The 18545-nt window shown below is 56.6% G+C and overlaps 2 protein-coding genes across 2 annotated transcripts; one reads left to right on the plus strand and one right to left on the minus strand.

The window, feature by feature from the left end:
* Positions 1–2737: 2737 nt before the first annotated feature.
* CPNE6 (copine 6) lies at positions 2738–7927 on the plus strand. The gene is made up of 15 exons (XM_089907480.1): positions 2738–2930; positions 3357–3536; positions 3891–3965; positions 4117–4434; positions 4525–4614; positions 4983–5087; positions 5312–5398; positions 5638–5697; positions 5963–6096; positions 6173–6227; positions 6320–6371; positions 6704–6837; positions 6974–7210; positions 7409–7581; positions 7680–7927. Exons 1-14 carry the CDS (start codon positions 2763–2765, stop codon positions 7544–7546), a joined length of 1833 nt encoding a protein of 610 aa, XP_089763606.1. The 5' UTR covers positions 2738–2762; the 3' UTR covers positions 7547–7581; positions 7680–7927.
* Positions 7928–10920: 2993 nt separating this feature from the next.
* Positions 10921–12667, minus strand: NRL (neural retina leucine zipper). Its single transcript, XM_022553576.2, has 2 exons — positions 12266–12667; positions 10921–11328 (listed from the first exon to the last, which is right to left on the minus strand). Exons 1-2 carry the CDS (start codon positions 12644–12646, stop codon positions 10921–10923), a joined length of 789 nt encoding a protein of 262 aa, XP_022409284.1. The 5' UTR covers positions 12647–12667.
* Between the last annotated feature and the right edge of the window lie 5878 nt (positions 12668–18545).

Genomic DNA, 18545 nt, shown 5'->3' on the forward strand with positions numbered 1-18545 from the left:
CCCCGCTCACCACAACTAGAGAAAGCCCGCGTGCAGCAGTGAAGACCCCACGCAGCCAAAAATAAATAAATGAATAAATTTATATTAAAAAAAAAAGACTGGGTTCAATAGCCTCTTCCTCTGTGAAGCCCTTCCTGATGCCTTCCCCCGACTCATCCAAATTGAGCCCTCCCTCTTTGTGGCCCGCTGCATCCTGAATAGGTCCGTACTTTGCACCTGTCATACCTCATTGCATTTGTGCATTGGCTGATCATCTCTGTGTGATTTTTGTTCCATATACACGCACCTCCCCCAGGGGCAGGAGCTGGGTCTTAATTACCTGTGTAGCCCCAACCTCTGGCACAGTGCCTGGCACCCAGGAGATGCTCAATAAATGGCTGCTACCCTAATACACAAGCAGTTTCGGGGATGGCGGGTGAAGACGTCTTGGTGGCCCCTCTGTCATACTCATCCCAGATCACCATGTACCCAAATGTCTTCACGCGTGGCGTGCAGCTTCCCGGGCAATTGCTCACTTCCCCTGGCCTCACTAGAGGATGACTGTCTTGTTTCCTCGAGATCTGTGTGTGGCACGGCCCGTCCCACAAGGATGTGGCCATATGAGTGGAATCTTGGGGTGGAGGGGGGAGTTGTGGGTACCAGGAAGATGCCTCAGGAATCAGTCCAGCACATCTCCCCCTATCTTCAGTGGGCTTCGTGACCAGAATGTGACACTGTGTTCCCTTAAGCGATTGTGTCCATTTCCTCGTCTCCCTGTTAAAAGGTGGCTAGGGAACTTTGAATTCTCAAAGTTATGAGCCTTAGCACGGTACATGATGGTTTTTAAGAAGCACGTGAAGATCTCCATTCTGTCGTATTCGGGTTGGTTGGCGTGAATGAGAGTATGTTGTGTGTGACAAGTATAGCCCAGTGTTCTTTTATATATGACTGTGAATGTCCTTAACAAATGTGCTACAGAGAGTGTTGTGAGACCGGGTGTGTTTCCCTGTGTGTATGCGTAGGGCTGTAACTGTCATGGTGTCACAGTGAGTTTATGTGCTGGCACCTGTCTGTGTCAAGCTATGTGTGAGCCTGTGAGTCGTGTGTGCATATGTCTCCATCATTTCCCGGCGTGAATGTGTGTGCGTGCACGCACCACCGCAACGTGTGCATCTCTGTGATGCGGGGTGTGGGTGTGGCATGAAGGGGAGGATGTGTGTCACTGTCTGCAGGGGTCCTGCGTCTGAGCCACCCCCAGCCCGCCCTCCTCCTCCGGCTCTGTGGCTCCTCCTAGGCAGTGGCCCTGCCCCTCCCCTCTTCTCCCTCCCAACCGGTCTGCGCGGGGGGGAGCTGGTGCTGCAGCCCCCCCCACCCCTCCCCATCCAGGCCCCATAAATAGCTGCAGAGCCGGAGCTGGAGCCTGCGCCAGCGGCTGGAACACCAAAGGAGTCAGGGCCAGGGCCAGAGAGCTGGAGAGAGGAGCCCCCGACTAGAGCCCAGGTGAGCCCACCCTTCCTCCCTAGCCCAGCCCCAGCCCGGTCCAGCCTGGCCCAGTCTCCATAACAACATCGCCCCCAGCCTCCAGAGAGGTCTCTAGTCCTGCCCAATACCCTCACCATCACATGCCCCTGCCCAACTCAGGGGACCTGTGAGAGCTGGGAGACTTGTGGCTGGAATGCAGAGGACCCCTTCAACTCAGACCCTCCCTCACATATCCAGACAGGCACACGCTGTGGGGAGGGGGGACCCAGCCAGGGAAGGGTCCCAGTTCTGAGGGAGGTACGGGAACTGTCACACCCTCCTGAAGACGGACACCCGACTAGGGGACAGACATGGGGTGGGGGCATTCAGACACACCAAAGGACACTCGCTGGGGAAGCACGACATGGGATCAGACAGCCTCACCCTGAGATGTGGATAGACAAAGATAGATGGATGGCCCCGCCATGAACTCAGGCCAGCGGACCCCTGCCTGCTGCTGCCCAAAGCTTGGTGCCTCTGCTGGGGGAGGGTGGCGTGCGTGCATCCCACGGGCAGCATGGAGGGGGCCGAGGCTCCCCAAAAATCCTGTCGCTAAGAGACAGTGCCAGTGCTGCCAAGAAGTGTGAGAACAGGGGAGGTGGGGAGGAAAGCCAGCGTTGTCATAGTGGGAGCCACTGCCAGGAACCTGGAGGAGATTTCAGCAGGGACTGGGCTCTGCTTCTCACTCTGCAAGCCCACCATCCCTCCCTTTCCGTCAGCCAACCAGAAGGTGAGTCGGGGGAGGTGGATGGGGACAGCCCCGGAGGGTACCTTCCAATCTGCCTCCTCCTGCCCATTGCAGCCTCCATTCCTGACCATCCTCTTCAGACTGGCAGGGACCCCTTGCCCCAGTTCAGCTCCTTTGAGCCAAGACTGAGTGCAGCGCTGACTCAGACATCAGTCAGGAAATAGCAGAAGGTGCTGAGGTAGCAGAAAGTGTAGATCAATTGATGGCCTCGGAGCAAGGCTGCCAGGAAGCCCCCCAGCCCTCTAGCCCTCTCCAGCCCCATCCACGCATATGAGGCCAGCAGGGGTGACAGGAGCACTGGACCGTGCAGGAGTGGGGGGCTCGGGTCCTCCACCCTCGCCAGCTCAGTGCTCAGGGGAAGCTGAGCGAGGTCACTGGGAAGCAGGTCCATGAGATGCCAGGGCCTCAGGGAGAAGGGCAAGGGGGTGGGGCCGTGGCTCCCAGAGACAGACCCCGCCCCTGGCAGGGGTTCTCCTTCCAGTGTCCAGGCCATCTGCTCTGTCCCCACAGTGACATGTCCGACCCGGAGATGGCATGGGTGCCTGAGCCCCCAGCCATGACGCTGGGGGCCTCGAGAGTGGAGCTGCGGGTGTCCTGCCATGGCCTCCTAGACCGAGACACGCTCACCAAGCCCCACCCCTGCGTGCTGCTCAAGCTCCACTCCGATGAGCAGTGGGTGGAGGTGAGAGCGGCTGGGATCTCCTTCACTCACCTCCGGGACTGAGAGGGAGGAGGCTGGTGGGGGCAGTGAAAGCCTCATGGGGGACCGTCAGGACTCCCAGGGGCCTCTCCCAGGCTGTGTGGGTAACCCCGCAGATGGGGGTGCCATCATTACACACACAGACCGTTTTACAGATTCCAAAGCCCACAGAGTCCCACTGGGTCCTGAGATCGCCCCCGAAGTCAGTGGCACCGCTCCCAAATACGACAGCCCCAGCGGGCTGATGGTCCTGGGGGCTGGCAACACCCTGAGCTTGGGGTTCAGCCCAGGGAGAGAAGAGCTAGTCACTGGGGTGCGGAAGCCTGAGGAAGGCAGCCAAGCCCGGGGCGGTCCAGGGCAAGGCAAAGCAGCCCGGGTTCCCAGAGGACACGCTCCCCTCTGCCGCAGGTGGAGCGCACAGAGGTGCTGCGCTCCTGCTCCAGCCCTGTCTTCTCCCGGGTGCTGGCCCTCGAGTACTTCTTTGAGGAGAAGCAGCCCCTGCAGTTCCACGTGTTTGACGCCGAGGACGGAGCCACCAGCCCCCGCAATGACACCTTCCTCGGCTCTACCGAGTGCACCTTGGGCCAGGTCTGCATTCCCACCCCACCCCCACCCCCACCCCCATCGCTCTGCCTCTGGAAGCCAAAAGACAGAGGATAAGCTCTGGAGCTAGTTCAGTCGGGGCTTGGACCCCCTCTCCACCATTCACCAGCTGTGCAGCCTTGGGCTAGATATTTAACCTCTCTGAGTCTTAGTTTCCTCATCTAAACAATGCGGGTCACAGTGCCTACCCGTTAAGGTTGCTGCGGAAATTAAGTCCAATCCTAGCCCAAGCGCAGCCCCTGTGAGAGCTCAAAGGGCCCTTATTACCCTGTCCCTTGTACCCTGGCCAAAGCAGGTGGGGGGTGTCACAGCTGGGTCCCCCTCCACCTTCATCCCCAGGTTGTGTCACAGACCAAGGTCACTAAGCCGCTGCTACTGAAGAATGGGAAGAACGCGGGCAAGTCCACCATCACGGTAGGCAAAGTCACCTGTACTCACCCTCGGGCAGGGCATTCAATGCCCCTGCATGGACATCCATGGTGACATCATGGCTAGCTCCAGCCTAAGGGAAAGGGCCTTGTGGGAGTGGGTTGGGGGAATCCCGTCATTCGTGTCCGCCTTGCAGATCGTGGCCGAAGAGGTATCTGGCACCAATGACTATGTGCAGCTCACCTTCAGAGCCCACAAGCTGGACAACAAGGTTGGAAACCCAGAGTCCAGGTGCCCATCTCTACCGTTAGGGAGCCTAGCCCCCCTACCCGGGACAAATCCCAGGTCCCAGCTCTGCTCCCTTCTTGGTGTTAGCCACCTCCCCCTCAGACCTCACCAGGCTCATGGACGCTTTCCCCCGTGTCCCCAGGATCTGTTCAGCAAGTCTGACCCTTTCATGGAGATCTATAAGACCAATGGGGACCAGAGCGACCAGCTGGTCTGGAGGACAGAGGTTGGTGCCTGGGGCTGGGGGGAAGGAGGGAGGAAGGGCAGAGCAGGGGAAACTAGATCGGGGGTGACCAGCTCTCTGTGCCTCTTCAAGGTGGTGAAGAACAATCTGAACCCCAGCTGGGAGCCGTTCCGTCTGTCCCTGCACTCGCTGTGCAGCTGCGATGTCCACCGGCCTCTCAAGGTGAGGCCCCTGCAAACAAGGGTGGCCCGTTGGAGCATCCGGCCTCTGCCGGAGACCGTTCCCCCACCCCCACCCCCGAGTGTGGCAAGCCCCTCCCTCTCCCCCATGTGATACCCCTTCCCACTGCGGGTAAAGAACCAGTCACAGCTCAATGTGCCTATGTGTGTGCCTTCTAGCAGAGGCCAAAGTCCCTGCCGGACTGAGACAAAGGATAAAGTTCAGCAAGTGGCTTCTCTAGGCAGGTTGAGGACATCTGTTTGGGCCTAGTGACTGTTGGGCCCCTACCACCCTGAGTCCCTCCTCCTGCCCCCAGGAACCTCTGCAAAGCCTCCCCGACCCTGACCACCCCACCCCCCTTGCCTTCTCAGTTCCTGGTGTATGACTATGACTCCAGTGGGAAGCATGACTTCATCGGAGAGTTCACCAGCACCTTCCAGGAGATGCAGGAAGGAACAGCAAACCCTGGGCAGGAGGTGCCACAAAGACCCTCAGCCAGAACCCCACCAAGATCCCTGGGAGAATCCTGAGGGTGATGCTGAAGAGCCCCCCCACACATGATAGGAGGTGGAGAGGGTGGAAAGCCCTGGGCTCAGCCTGAGGACTGAGCCATGGCGGTCTCACTCCGGGAGGCTCCGCTGGAAGGGGGAGGAAGGGTCACGTGATGTGACCCTGGGCTTGTGGGGTATGTGGGGTCTAGATGCAGTGGGACTGTATCAACCCCAAGTACCGGGACAAGAAGAAGAATTACAAGAGCTCAGGGACCGTAGTGCTGGCCCAATGCACGGTAAATTCCAGTGCCCACCTCAAGCCCCGCCCCACCCCGACCCCCGAGGCAACCTCAGATTCAACCCTGCCCTCATTTTCAAAGATCATTTCTCTGCTCCTGGGAACTGAGAACCCTTGCCCTATCCACCACCAACTTCAACCTCAAAAACTCTGGCCCCTCCCTTTCTCCTGCAGAAGCCCCACCCAGCTTCCTCCTCAAGGGTCCATCCCTCCACCTTACTCCCCCCTTCCCACCAGGTGGAGAAGGTGCACACCTTCCTGGATTACATCATGGGCGGCTGCCAGATCAACTTCACGGTAAAGGCCCAGGGGACGGGGACGTGGCCAAGGGGGAGGGGCTAGGCCCACAGCGAACAGAAAGAGCTCAGAATCCCCACTGCCCCTACTTGGACCTCTCATGAGCCTTAGCGTGGTCAGCTTGTTCCCCTCACCCGACTCTATGATGAGACTACCAGGGGGCTTGTTTAGATTCACCTTAGGCCTCCCTACAGGCCCTAGCTCTGGCCCAGCCTCTCTGTTGGCGCTCACGGATGCACCGTAACACTTTCCCCATCTCCACCAGGTGGCCATTGACTTCACCGCCTCCAACGGGGACCCGAGGAGCAGCCAGTCGCTGCACTGCCTGAGCCCCCGCCAGCCCAACCACTACCTGCAGGCCCTGCGTGCGGTGGGAGGCATCTGCCAGGACTACGACAGGTAGCAGGAGGTCGGGGTGTTGGACAGGCAGGGACGCCTTGCCCAATGGGCCCCCACAGACTTTTCTTCTCCCCAGTGACAAACGGTTCCCAGCGTTTGGCTTTGGGGCTCGAATCCCCCCCAACTTTGAGGTAGGCCGGGTGCGAGGGGAAGGGAGCAGATGTTGGGAGGGTCAGACAAGAAGGAACAACATGCCCTGGCTGGCCTCACCCTACCCTCACAGGTGTCCCATGACTTTGCTATCAACTTTGACCCGGAAAATCCTGAATGTGAAGGTAAGAGAGGAGATTCCCACCAGCCCCGCCTCCCTGCATGCAGCTTGCTGCCTACTCCTGTACACCCCATGCAGGAGCGCAGACTCCATTCCCCTGGGCCCTGCTCCCTGCCCCTTCACCCATCCAACACCCGCCTTCATTTGGTAAGACTTCCAGCCCCTGGCCCAGTATCTGCCCACCCAACTCTGCCAGCACCTGGACCGTCCAACTCTCCTGCTTAGTGAAGAACTCGGTGGCAGGGCAGTCCTCAGGCAGAGAAGCACCTCCTTGCTTTAAGGGGGTTCAGGAAGGGCTCCCGCTAATCTCTGCCCTCCTCACCTCTTTGCCCACAGAGATCTCGGGGGTCATCACCTCCTATCGCCGTTGCCTGCCCCAGATCCAGCTCTATGGCCCCACCAACGTGGCCCCCATCATCAACCGCGTGGCGGCGCCAGCCCAGCGGGAGCAGAGCACTGGCCAAGCCACGGTGAGGAGCCCCAGCTGAAGCGGGCAACCTGGTGTCCTCGGGTGAGGCCAGGGCCCGGGCCCGGGCCCGGTCCCGGGCTTGGGGCCGGTGCCAAGGCCGCAGAGCTGATCCTTCCTCCCCCTCTGCCTGCCCTCAGAAGTACTCGGTGCTGCTCGTGCTCACGGACGGTGTGGTGAGCGACATGGCTGAGACCCGCGCCGCCATCGTGCGCGCCTCCCGCCTGCCCATGTCCATCATCATCGTGGGCGTGGGCAACGCCGATTTCTCCGACATGCGGCTGCTGGACGGCGATGACGGTCCCTTGCGCTGCCCCCGAGGGGTGCCCGCAGCTCGCGACATCGTCCAGTTCGTGCCCTTCCGGGACTTCAAGGACGTGAGTGCCCGGAGGCCCCTCCCTGCTGAAGGACTCCTCAGCTCCTCCTGCCGCCCAAATCTGACCCGTCTCTCTCACTTGATTGATGTCCTGCGAAGGACGCTGGAGCTCGGCCGGCCACCCGAAGCCCCGCCTCTTACCTGAGCCCCTCCTTCCCCCACTCTCCCGCCCCTAACCACACCCCCGTCCCCATCCCAGGCCGCACCCTCTGCGCTAGCTAAGTGCGTCCTGGCCGAGGTGCCCCGGCAGGTGGTGGAGTACTACGCCAGCCAGGGCATCAGCCCCGGGCCTCCCAGGTCCCGCACGCCAGCCACGACGCCCAGCCCCAGCCTGTGACAGCCGACAACCGGACCGACACTCCCTCCGTCTCAGTGAGTCCTGGGACGCTAGGGCGTGGATCTCGGTGGAGTCCATCTCGGCTGGGCGTGGTGTAGACGAGGGTGCTTATGACTATCCCATTCTCCCCCAGGTGCCTGTCCTGACCCTTGTGACTCAAGTGACCGGTGCCTCTCCCTCTTGGACCAGCTGTGTCCCCTGGGTCCTGGAAGTGAGTGGTGAGCCCTGCGCCATCTCTCCAGGCCCCATACCCCTCAGCCTTGTGGCCCCTCAGTGACTTTCTTCAGTGATCCTGACTTTCTGGCCGTTAATAAAGGGAACCACTCCTAGCACCTCAGCCTCTACCGATCATGCCTCAGATGCCCGTTGGGCAGTCCGTAGCACCCCACACACACCGTTAAGAAATGAGGACCAGCACGTTTTGAATTCTGAGCCAGAGATCCCCAGACAGCCTGGTGGCTCTGCAGTTTCACCCCAACTATGTGCCAGTGAGATCTGAGGAGTCCCTCCCGTCACCTCCCAACCCCAGGGGGGCCCAGGCCCCCTGGGGGTTAATTACCGGAGATAGAGGGGTAATAAGGGGCTGTCAAGGGGGCAAGTTGATGCCCTCTTAAGCTGTCTTCAGAGAAGCCCAGCTGAGCCCCCCAGGGGCTGAACTCCAGCCCTCACACAGCTATGAGGCAGCCTGAGAAGGGGCGGGAGGGATGGGGTGCAGGACTGAAGGAGGGCAGCAGGTCTGCTAGTGAATTATGAATACAGAGGGGGTACCTAAGGTCTTTGCAGCCTGGTTTTCCTGGTGTGTGAATGTGTGTGTGTACGTGTGTGTATGTGTGTGTGTGTGTGTGTGTTCATGCTTTGCATATCCCTGACTCTCCAGAGTGTGGCCTTTAGTGGTTCAGAAGTCCAGCTGTGTACTTTGTTGTTTTGTTTTTTTTTTGGCCGCACCTTGCGGCTTGTGGGATCTTAGTTCCCTGACCAGGGATTGAACCCGGGCCCCCGCAGTGAAAGCTCTGAGTCCTAACCACTGGACCGCCAGGGAACTCCCTGTGTACCCTTAATAACATTGACAACAATAGCAAACATTGCCATTTAGCATGTGTGAACCTTTGTACCTAGTGTGTTTTAAATGCGTTCACTCTCACTAGGTAGTTACCATTATTTTCCCCATTTTCCTGACAAAGCAAATGAAGCTTGATTGAAGCTCACCCATGGTCAAAGAAGAACTGGTAAGCCTGAAACTTGAGTCCAGGCCCATCTGACTAAAAGGCCCACATTTAATCATGAGTGTGCAACTTCCGTTTGACGTGAATCCATGTGACCCTCAGCTTGTGACCCACGTGTGTGTAAACATGGCCCGGTTGTGTGTACGGGTGTAGGTGCGTATGGATGGGCATCTCTGCCCATATGTGTGCCGTGCAGAGCCTCAGCCACTTAAGGAAGGCAGGCAAGAGCAGTAGAGGGTCTGGATCACAGCTGTAGAGAGCAGGTGAGGACCTGAGGGATATCCAGAGTGAGGGAAGAAGATCTCCTAGAAGGTCTCCTAGAAGGACCTTGCCTGTCCCAGCCTCTCCCTTCAACGATGCACGTGGAAGGGGATGGAGGAGGAGAGGGTAAAGGTGCCGTGAGCCACTCAGAGAGAGGAGCCAGAGTCAAAGAGGGTGGTCAGTAGCCAGTAGTGGGAAAGGGAGAGAAGAGAAAGAAATCCTGGTGGAGATAGAGGAAAGGACTCCCATGGCAGGCTCCTGAGTGGAGGAGGGACGAGCTTGGCTAGAGGAGGGGGAGGGGGGAACAAGAACGGGGATGGGAAGAGACAGCTGGGGAGGGGGTGGGTAGAGGGGGCAGAAAGGAAGAGAGACATATGGGAGCCTCTTCCCCCACACCCAACTCCTTCTCCCCATTTATTATTTCCCTTAGAGGACCTACAACAGAGGCTGCTCCCAGGTAACTGCTCCCAGCCCAATGCCTCTGTTCTGCCCAGAGCCCCCGCCCACTCTCTCTGTAGGCTGCTGAACTAGAGGGCTGGGTTACCATGGCAACTGTGGGCCGCCAGGATAGCCACAGGCAGGCCTGGCCGGGTCACTACTGTTCCAGGGCTTCTATGCAGTGGAGGTGGGAGGGGGAGGCTCCATCTGGCCCAATCCCCACCCCTCCCCCCCATTTTCATTGGGGCTTCAGAACTGAGATGCTCCACGCCGCCCAGGGGGGGGCTATCCAGCCTCTCTCCTTCTCCCTCTCCCTCTCCCTCTCTCTCTCTTTCTCTCTGTCATACACACACACACACACACACACACACACACACACACACACACACACACAGAGGCCTGGAGCAAGGATACAGAATAAACACTTCTTAAATTGCAGGAACATCTAGCCAATAGCGTACAGTTGTGCCTAGACTTCAAGTTTAATTCACAAAAGCTGCATTCTCTCAGCTCCTTGCCAGGCTGGGGAAAGTCTCACCTCAGCCCTCAGAGAGACAGGAGGGAGCAGGGGCACCCTATGCAGGTCTGGAGGCCAAGGCAGCACGGAGGGAGCAACAGAGGACCAGGGCACGGGCCTATGCTGCAGTCGGCAAGCTGGAGCAGGACGGAAAGTCCCTTTGGTGAGGCTGAATTCGGGGCTTCTTGGGGAGACCACTGGGGCTCCCACGCTAAGGAGAGGCCAGAACTGGAAAGGTGTCAGAAGTCATCCAATTCACGTGAGGATTAGATGAGGTAATCGAGACCCAGGGAGCAAGTGATTTGCTCAGGGTGACTGCGAGGTATCCTGTGGCAGAGCTGAGACTAGCACCCCTGGCTTCAGACTCCTGCCCAGGGTTCTCTCCCAGCCCACACCAACCACCCCCAGAGCTCCTCAGGCCTTTGCTGCTCTGGGCCCTGGAGGCCACCGGCTTTCTGCAAGAAAGCCTCTTGAATAGAGTTCCTGGTCTGTCTTGATATTGGGAATTGAGATCTTGAAAATGCAGTAGTCCTCAAATGGGGAGGTTACAAGCCTTGGAATGAAAACATAGCCTCATTGCTAATTACCACCTTAGTGCACTACAGGTTGAAAACCTTGAATTAAAATCTAAGCTGAGCCGGGAGCTGCACCATTCCCTCACCTCCCATTCACTGTGCATCATCCACCTCTCCTTGCGCCCCGCCCCCCCCCAAGTGCCTGGCACTGACTCCTGCAGACTTCAGTGACCTGGTCATGTAGAGTGGAGCAGAAGGTGAAGGGTTTCTGTGCACGTCCTGCGTGAGGGAAGGGGACCTCTCTTCCAGAAAATGACCGGCATCTAACCTCAGAGCATGCCTTGAGGGTCCAGGAAGTTTGGGGATATTTGTGTGGTCATCCAAAGGAGTGTCTGGCACCAGAAGGCGCTCAGTAACCATCTAGTGAATGGTACAGCCGCCTCCCGGGTGGTGCGCGCCACCCGCCCACCGACTCCACCACTCCGCGGCCAGTGGCTCAGAGGAAGAAGGGGGCGTGGCCTCCGGCCCTGGGCCGCTCGGGGCCAGCCGGTCACAGCGAGCCTTGTAGAGGTCGCGCTCCCTGGCCAGGCGGGCCACCTCGGCCCGCAGCGCGTCCAGCTGGGCGGCCAGGCGGGCGCGCTCGGCCTCCAGCCCGCGCCGCTGTTGTAGCCGCTTGGAGCGACAGGCCTGCGCGTACCCGCGGTTCTTCAGCGTGCGGCGCCTCTGCTTCAGCCGCAGCGCCTCGTCGCGCCCGCAGCCCCGCAGCTGCCGGTTTAGCTCCCGCACAGACATCGACACCAGCGCCGCGTCCGAAAACCGCTCGGCCAGCTGCAGAGGGAACGGGCAGAGCCCGAGTCAGCGCCGGCTCCCGCCCCTGCTCCAAGCTCGGGTGGCCCCGCCCACCCGGCCCCGCCCTCGGGAATGCTCCGCCCCCGGCTCCCACCTTTACCTGAATGTGCGCCTTCCCCTGAATCTGTCCCGCAGTCTAGATCCCGTTCCAGGTCCCAACACGCCCTCCCCTGCCCCGCACCCCCGCCACGGGTCCCCGACCCCTTTGGGTGGTCCCTGCGTGTCCCACCCACCGTCGGGCGAGCCAGTCGCGCCCCTGAACCCCACATTGACCTAGAGAGGTCATGAGCATCCGGCTCCTGGCCCATGTGTGTCCCGTGGGCTCGGGCCGGACAGACCCTTCCCCTCCAACACACCTCGCTCCCCTGTCCTGAAGGCTGCAACCCTGTGACCCTCAAAGGATTTGGATTACATCTTAATGCCCTCAACACCCCTGTCTGTGTCTATAATTAATAGGATGAGTCCCAATCCTTCCTGAGAAGGTTGGGGGCTGGGGCAGCACGAAGTCTTGAAAAGGCCAACTTCACTCCGGTTCCCACAGTCTCAGCTCTGCTCCATTCCACGCACAAGCCTTTCCGTGGTTCCCCAGACTGAGTATCTATATACCTCCCTTAATCAACCATTCCTGACGCCCTTTAATTCTCAGCTCTCCCCTTTTGGTCGATCCTCTTCTAACCTTGTCTTCTCCCTCTTCCTCCTGATTCAGCCTACTCATTTCTCTCTATTTGGAAAAAAGAAAAAAAGAAGGGCCAGAAAACAGTTTTCTCTATCTGATATCTTTTAAAAGTCCTTCTTCCCTTCTCCTGTCCTCTACCTCTTTCCCGATAGGTAACCCTCTCCGGGGACTCTCCTTCCTCTCTGGGCTGGCCTCCTCCCTCACCCTGCCCTCCCTCGGACCAGCTCGCTGATCACTCACCTGGGCATGCTGGGCTCCGTTCTCCTCTGGGCTCCCTGGGTAGTAGGTGTGGGGCCCTTCAACAGGGACTGGGCCCTGACCCTGCAGCAGCTCCACGGCCTCCTCAGGACTCAGACCCAGCACCTCCCCAGCCCCCAACTGCTGTTGCAGGGTGGCCAGCCAGTACAGCTCCTCCAGGCCTGGCCGGGTGCCCTCGGTGACCCCCACCGTGCCCGGCTCACTGAAGGTGGGTGATGGAGGCACTGAGCTGTAGGGTGTGGAACCCAGTGAGGCTGTCGGGGGGCCAGATCTCCCCTCCAAGGGTTCCCGCTTTACCTCAAACTTCATTAAGTCAAAGTCATTGACATATTCCATGGCCAGGGGACTGGGAGGCAGTGCCATTCTGGGGCTGGATTAGGAGGGGTGCACCTGCAAAAAAGGGGACAGGTTTGGAGCACCTGGAGGCTGCCTGCCAGCCTCCTTGACCAAAATCCGTTTCCCCCAAAGCCCAAGTGCCCTGGGGACAGAGTTCTGGAAAGATGGGGTGATGGCGCAGCCTGTTCCCTGCACAGTCACCTCCGGGCTGAGGGACAACTTCTTAGGTGGCAGGGGCTCCTGACCAGGGGGAAAGCAGCTTAAAGCCTGAGTGAAGAAGAGGATAGCAGAGCCTCTGGCCCACTGGTTCCTCTGGGATCTACGAAAAACAAGAAGACTGTGGCAGCACTCCCAACTCTAGTGCTGGGACTTGCTGAGCATCACTGTCATCTCAAGAGGCATCATTTCATTTCCAAGCAATTTAAAAATGTTGCTTAATTAACTGTGACAGAGTATGTGTATATTTTAGGGCAATGGAAAGGCACACGTGCTGTGGATTTTAAAATAGATGGATAACATGCTGTAATCTCTCTCTCTCTCAGAACACCCAGGCCAGTGCCTTGCACATAGTAGACCCTCAATGCACATTCATTCTGTGGACTAATCGATGAATCCCTTTTCTAGAAGCAAGAGACTTTTCAAGAATCAGTTCTAGAAAGATCAGGACAGAGTGGTGACCATCTTTCCCCAAGTCTAATCTCTCCAAGGGAAACCAACCGAGACTGGTTTTCCTCCTTCCATCCAGGACCTGTGATGTTGTATGAACTTGAGCAGGTCACCTTCCCCTTCTGACCCTCGTTTCCCCTTCTGTTCAAGGAAGGTAGTTAGGCTTTAACATTTCTCAGAGAGTATTCTGTGAAACATGAAGTCTGAGACATATCCAAGAAGGGGTCTATGCGCAGATCATTCTTAGAAATGCTGTCTCCCATCCCTGTGAGCCTCTTGCAGGTTCACAGAGCACCGCAGCATAGTAATCTGAGAAGTCCTTCGGTAAACCATCTGTTCAACTTCAACAGAGTGTCCCAAACTTATGTCGCCCAGGAACCCTCCTCCCTGTTATCAACCACGGAGCATGTGCCCACCTGAGTCACCTCTGGCTAGGTGACCTTGGAGAGCCTTCCCAGCCTGGAAGTCCCAATCTTGAGCCCAACTCCCAGTTCCAACAGCCCCAGGAGGGACAAGGCAGAGAGTGCTCGTCCCCATGGCTTAGAGTCTGGCTCCATCTCGATGTCCAAACCTAGGTAACCCACTCTCCAACCACATCTCAGGCCCCCAGGCTCTGCCCAGAGAGGTGGCAGGAAGGACAGGTCCTCTCTCTCTTCCTGTCCCAGGTGTTGCCCTATCTATTGAGTCCCTCACCCTTGAGAAGGCAGAGGGGATGGGAACAAAAACACAAATTGAAGGAATTGATCTTTGGCAGGGAGGAGAAGGTGAGACATAGAGAGAGGTGTCCAGAAAGAATTGGATGAAAAGCTAAGTGAGGAGGGCTGTTTATCTTTCTGATGTGATAGCAGTGAGGGACATAAAGCCAGTCAGGGTGGGAGTAGAGCAGGGGACAGAAGTGTGAAGATTCCTGAAAACAAACAACAGAAAGCAGACAGCAGGTGTCAGAGGAGGGGGCTCTAGGTGAGAGGCCTGGCACCCAAGTAGGCCTCAGACATACTCACTTTAGGGATGGCAGAGATGATTGGTCCGTGTCAAAGCCAGGCAGGCACAACTTCCCCAGAGACTGGAGGCCCCATTGAGCAGGGCCTGGTGCCTCTGTGCTCAGAACAAGGGGCTGTGGGCACAGAGCCCACTGGGTACTCTTAAAGGGCCAGCTCTCTGAGGTCATCCACGGTTCTCAGGCCTCCAACCAATGAGGTAAGGGGATCATTTGCATATCTCATTGGCCTGAGGGGTTGCAGGAAATGAGAGGAGAGGACGAGTCTGCCTGTTCTCAAGGAAGGCAAGGGGGCATCTTCCCCAACAAAGCACCTCACTGATGGTCTGACTCACCATTCTCAGCTCCCCAGTACAGAGTGCCACATTGGCCCCTGCCGGCACCCTCATGAGGACACAACCCTCAGCCCTTGGTGACTGAAAGCCCGGGACTGGAAAAGAGGGCCAGACAAGCTTCCAGCACCTTTACCCTCCAAGGCTCCGCAGCATCCTGTGGGTGTTTTAGGGGAGTATAAGCTCTCCTAAGCCCACTCTCACCTGGCCTGTTGGGTCTGTCTCCTGTTTTCAGGAACGTTCACGTTTCTGCTCCCTGCCTCACTCCCACCTTATCTGGCCTCATGCCCCTCACAGTTATGGCATCAGAAAGATAAACAACCCTCCAGGACTTGCCCATCCTAGCCTCAGCCTCTCTAATTCCTGCGGACCCAGCCCCAGGACAGGCAGGCCAGCTTGGGTTCGGGAGCAGAAGGGGGAATGAGGAACCCTTTTCCTTCCTTCCAGGACACCTCGGGACACTGAAATCCAATCACCACCGATCCATCAGAGACACTTTTGTAACTGTCCTCATTTGCCCTCTGCTTCCCCTCACCTTTTCCTTGTGTGTGTCTCTGTCCCTCTTTCTTCCTCTCTCACTCCTCCTGGTTCCCAGATGGCTGGGGGGTGACCTACATTTTCAGCCTAATCCCCTAACACTTCTTAGAGCTATCATCCCCAAGTAGAAGTTGGAACAGAGATACTAGGAATTAGCCAAGGAGATGTTTAAACCTGTCTGAAGCTGTTTAAATAGGGTCTGTACTAGAATAGAACTCCAGGAGTTAAAAGCTATTTCCTACATTCTAAGGACATCCAAACACTCCCCTGGGGTTAACAGGTCCTCTTTCCCAACCGAGAGAGAGACCTGGGGGTCCATCAGCCCCAAGGATCAATGATAAAAATTAACCTGGTCCCAGCCTTAGATGTTAGGTAAAGAGCTGGTAGATTCAGATGATCTAAGACAGTGGTTCTCAGCCCGGGGTCCCCAGACCAGCAGCACCACCTGGGACCTTGCTAGAAATGCAATTCTCTAGCCTCACCTCAAACTTACTAAATCAGACACTCTGGGGATGGGACCAAAAGAAATCTATGTTTTAATGAGCTCTCCAGGTAATTTTGATGAACGCTGAAGTTTGAGAACCCCTGATCTACAGAGTGCCTATAGTCAACTCAGATTCCTTTGGTGTGTGTGTATGTGTGTGTTTGGTCTCTCCTACCATGCTCTCTACACACATATAAGAAGACCAACGTCAGAGGACATCTCTCTTCCCGCACTTGGCCTCCATTTCATAGAGCAGAGACCACATCATTCAAGTGGAAAGGCTTCTCGGTGTGATTGCCTGAATCTAGTGCTGTTTTTGCAAAAGAATTGAAAAACCCAAGGCCTAGGAACAAGGCCACAAAATGGGAATGGGGACCATGGAGACCAGAGCCCAACACATGCGCACGGAATGTGGTTCTAAGGTAAATACCCAGGAAAGAGACCTCAGAATTTCCCTGGTGCAGAAGGAATAGCAAGTGTTGACTGCAGCCCCTTTTGCAGGCCTGGTCTGGTCTCGCCAGACACTTGCCCCCCAGCAGCTGTCAGGTCTGCGCTGATCCTCTTGTTTACTGGAGCGCTCAGAGGAGAGGTGGGAGGGCTAAGCTGCTAATGGGCTGAAGGAGTCAGACTAAACAAGCTCAGGCGAGTTGAGCCACTCGGGGCTCAGACCAGGCACCACTGACCAGGGAAAGGAGTCTGAGGGGTGAGGGCTGGACCAGGGGAAAGGACCAAGGACACAGAGAGGAGAAGCACGTTGGTCAGTGAGGACCCAGGAAGTGGTTCATGAGTTTTCCTGGCGGGGGGGGACACAGGCTGAGACTGACTGGCTCAAGGACATTTGGGGACAGAGAAATGGGGATGAAAAAGTTGAAACCAGGTGGACTCTGTGAAGGACAAACCAGAGGAAGGGAGGCAAGAAGACTTAGCTAAGGAGGCTGTAGGTGTAGACCTGGGAGAGAGGGCAGAACTAGTCAGGGGCTCCCCAGGAATCTGGATTGAGGGAGACAGAGGGACATAGGCACATGGAAGAGATGGGCAAAGGCCCACGGAGAACTAAGAGAGAGAAGAAAGCTTCTGGAAGGGGATCAAGAGGGAGTAAGAGGTGATGAGAACAAGTGACTAGAAGAGCAAAAGTGGTAGAAGAAGGGAGAGAGGAAAGTAAGATTGGGGACCGAGGGCTTCCCTGGTGGCGCAGTGGTTAAGAATCCACCTGCCAATACAGGGGACATGGGTTCGAGCCCTGGCCCAGGAAGATCCCACATGCTGCAGAGTAACTAAGCCCATGCACCACCACTACTGAGCCTGAGCTCTGGAGCCCCTGAGCCACAACTACTGAGCCCACGTGCCACAGCTACTGAAGCCCACACACCTAGACTGTGCTCTGCAATAAGAGAAGCCACTGCAATGAGAAGCCGGCACACCACAACGAAAAGTAGCCCCCACTCGTCACAACCAGGCAAAGCCCGCGTACAGCAATGAAGACGCAACGCAGCCAAAAATAAAATTAAATAAATTAAATAAATTAAAAAAAAAAAAAGAAGATTGGGGACCGAGAACTAGAAACAAATACAGAAGAACAGACAGATAGATGGTCAGGCCACAGAGAAAGAGCAATGGACAAAGGACAAAAAGGTCAAAGGATATGGACAGAGGGATGCTGGATCATGGGGAGAGAGGGCCAGGCAGGTAAAGGGCCTGGAGAAGTGGGGTAGAAAACAAAGAGGAAGGAGAGGATGAGAGACAGAGTCAGTAATCCAGGATTCCATTCTCCTTTGTCTGCACCCCCATTTTTGCAGCCCCATACCACCCATTCTCATTTCTAGTTCTGGCTTATGGAATCCAGATCTTCAGTAATGGATTCAAATCCTCAAACCTCTTCCTGGTCTACCTCATATATTCATTCATTGGACAAATATTGATTAAACACCTACTACACACCAGACACTGTGCTGGGCATTAGGGACACCTCAGTAAATCAGACTGACACCAGCCCTGTCTTCATGGAGCTTATAGACTGATGAACCAGAGAAAAGTCAATTTATTGCCCTTAGGCCCAGGCAGGAGCGGCCCATGCCCTAGGCCCTGTGCTTTGAAAGGCTCCACTCTGGCCCTCTTCTGGCTGTGTCCCTTGGAGTGAGGGGTCCAGGCATCCCCTGCCCACACCCCAAACCCCCTCTGGACCACACTCCAGATACTTAGGAATTCCTTGTCCAAAGATCCTCAAACCCACTTCTAGGGCCCACATGGACCTCTTTCCTGGGCTTGCCCTCCCGAGGGTAGATCACACTACTTGTACACACATTTCTAGACCCAGTGGGTGGCCAAGGGGTGGCTGTTTGCCGGAGGCTGTGTGCAGAATTGGGATATATAGACAGGAGGTCCACGTGCATGCACATGAGGTGTAGAAGTAGAATATGGTGTCAGAGGTGGGAAAAGAAGCGGGCCCGAAGACCAGAGGCTGAAAGCTGCTTCTCTCCACACCACCACATTCTGCTGTGGAATCTTGAGGATTTCAAACAAAATCCAAATTTGAACCAAATTCCAGACCACTGTGTGTATATTTGTCAAGGTAGAAGGATAGAATATATTTTATTTAATAGTTTGTTAGCTTGAGTCATACATTTAAAATACTTAAACATAAGGTTTGTGAGCCTCTATCTGTACTCTTGTCCCAGGCCCTACATATGCTAGGGATGGGCCTACATAAAAACAAACCATTAGAGCTTCCCTGGTGGCGCAATGGTAAAGAATCCATTTGCCAATGCAGCGGACATGGGTTCGAGTCCTGGTCCAGGAAGATCCCACATGCCTTGGAGCAACTAAGCCCGTGCGCCGCAACTACTGAACCTGCGTGCCTAGAGCCTGTGCTCTGCAACAAGAGAAGCCACCTCAATGAGAAGCCCTTACACC

Source organism: Delphinapterus leucas, chromosome 2 (assembly GCF_059928025.1).
Source record: "Delphinapterus leucas isolate spDelLeu-1000000601 "Yukka" chromosome 2, BTC_Dleu_Yukka2, whole genome shotgun sequence".
Lineage (NCBI taxonomy): Eukaryota > Metazoa > Chordata > Mammalia > Artiodactyla > Monodontidae > Delphinapterus > Delphinapterus leucas.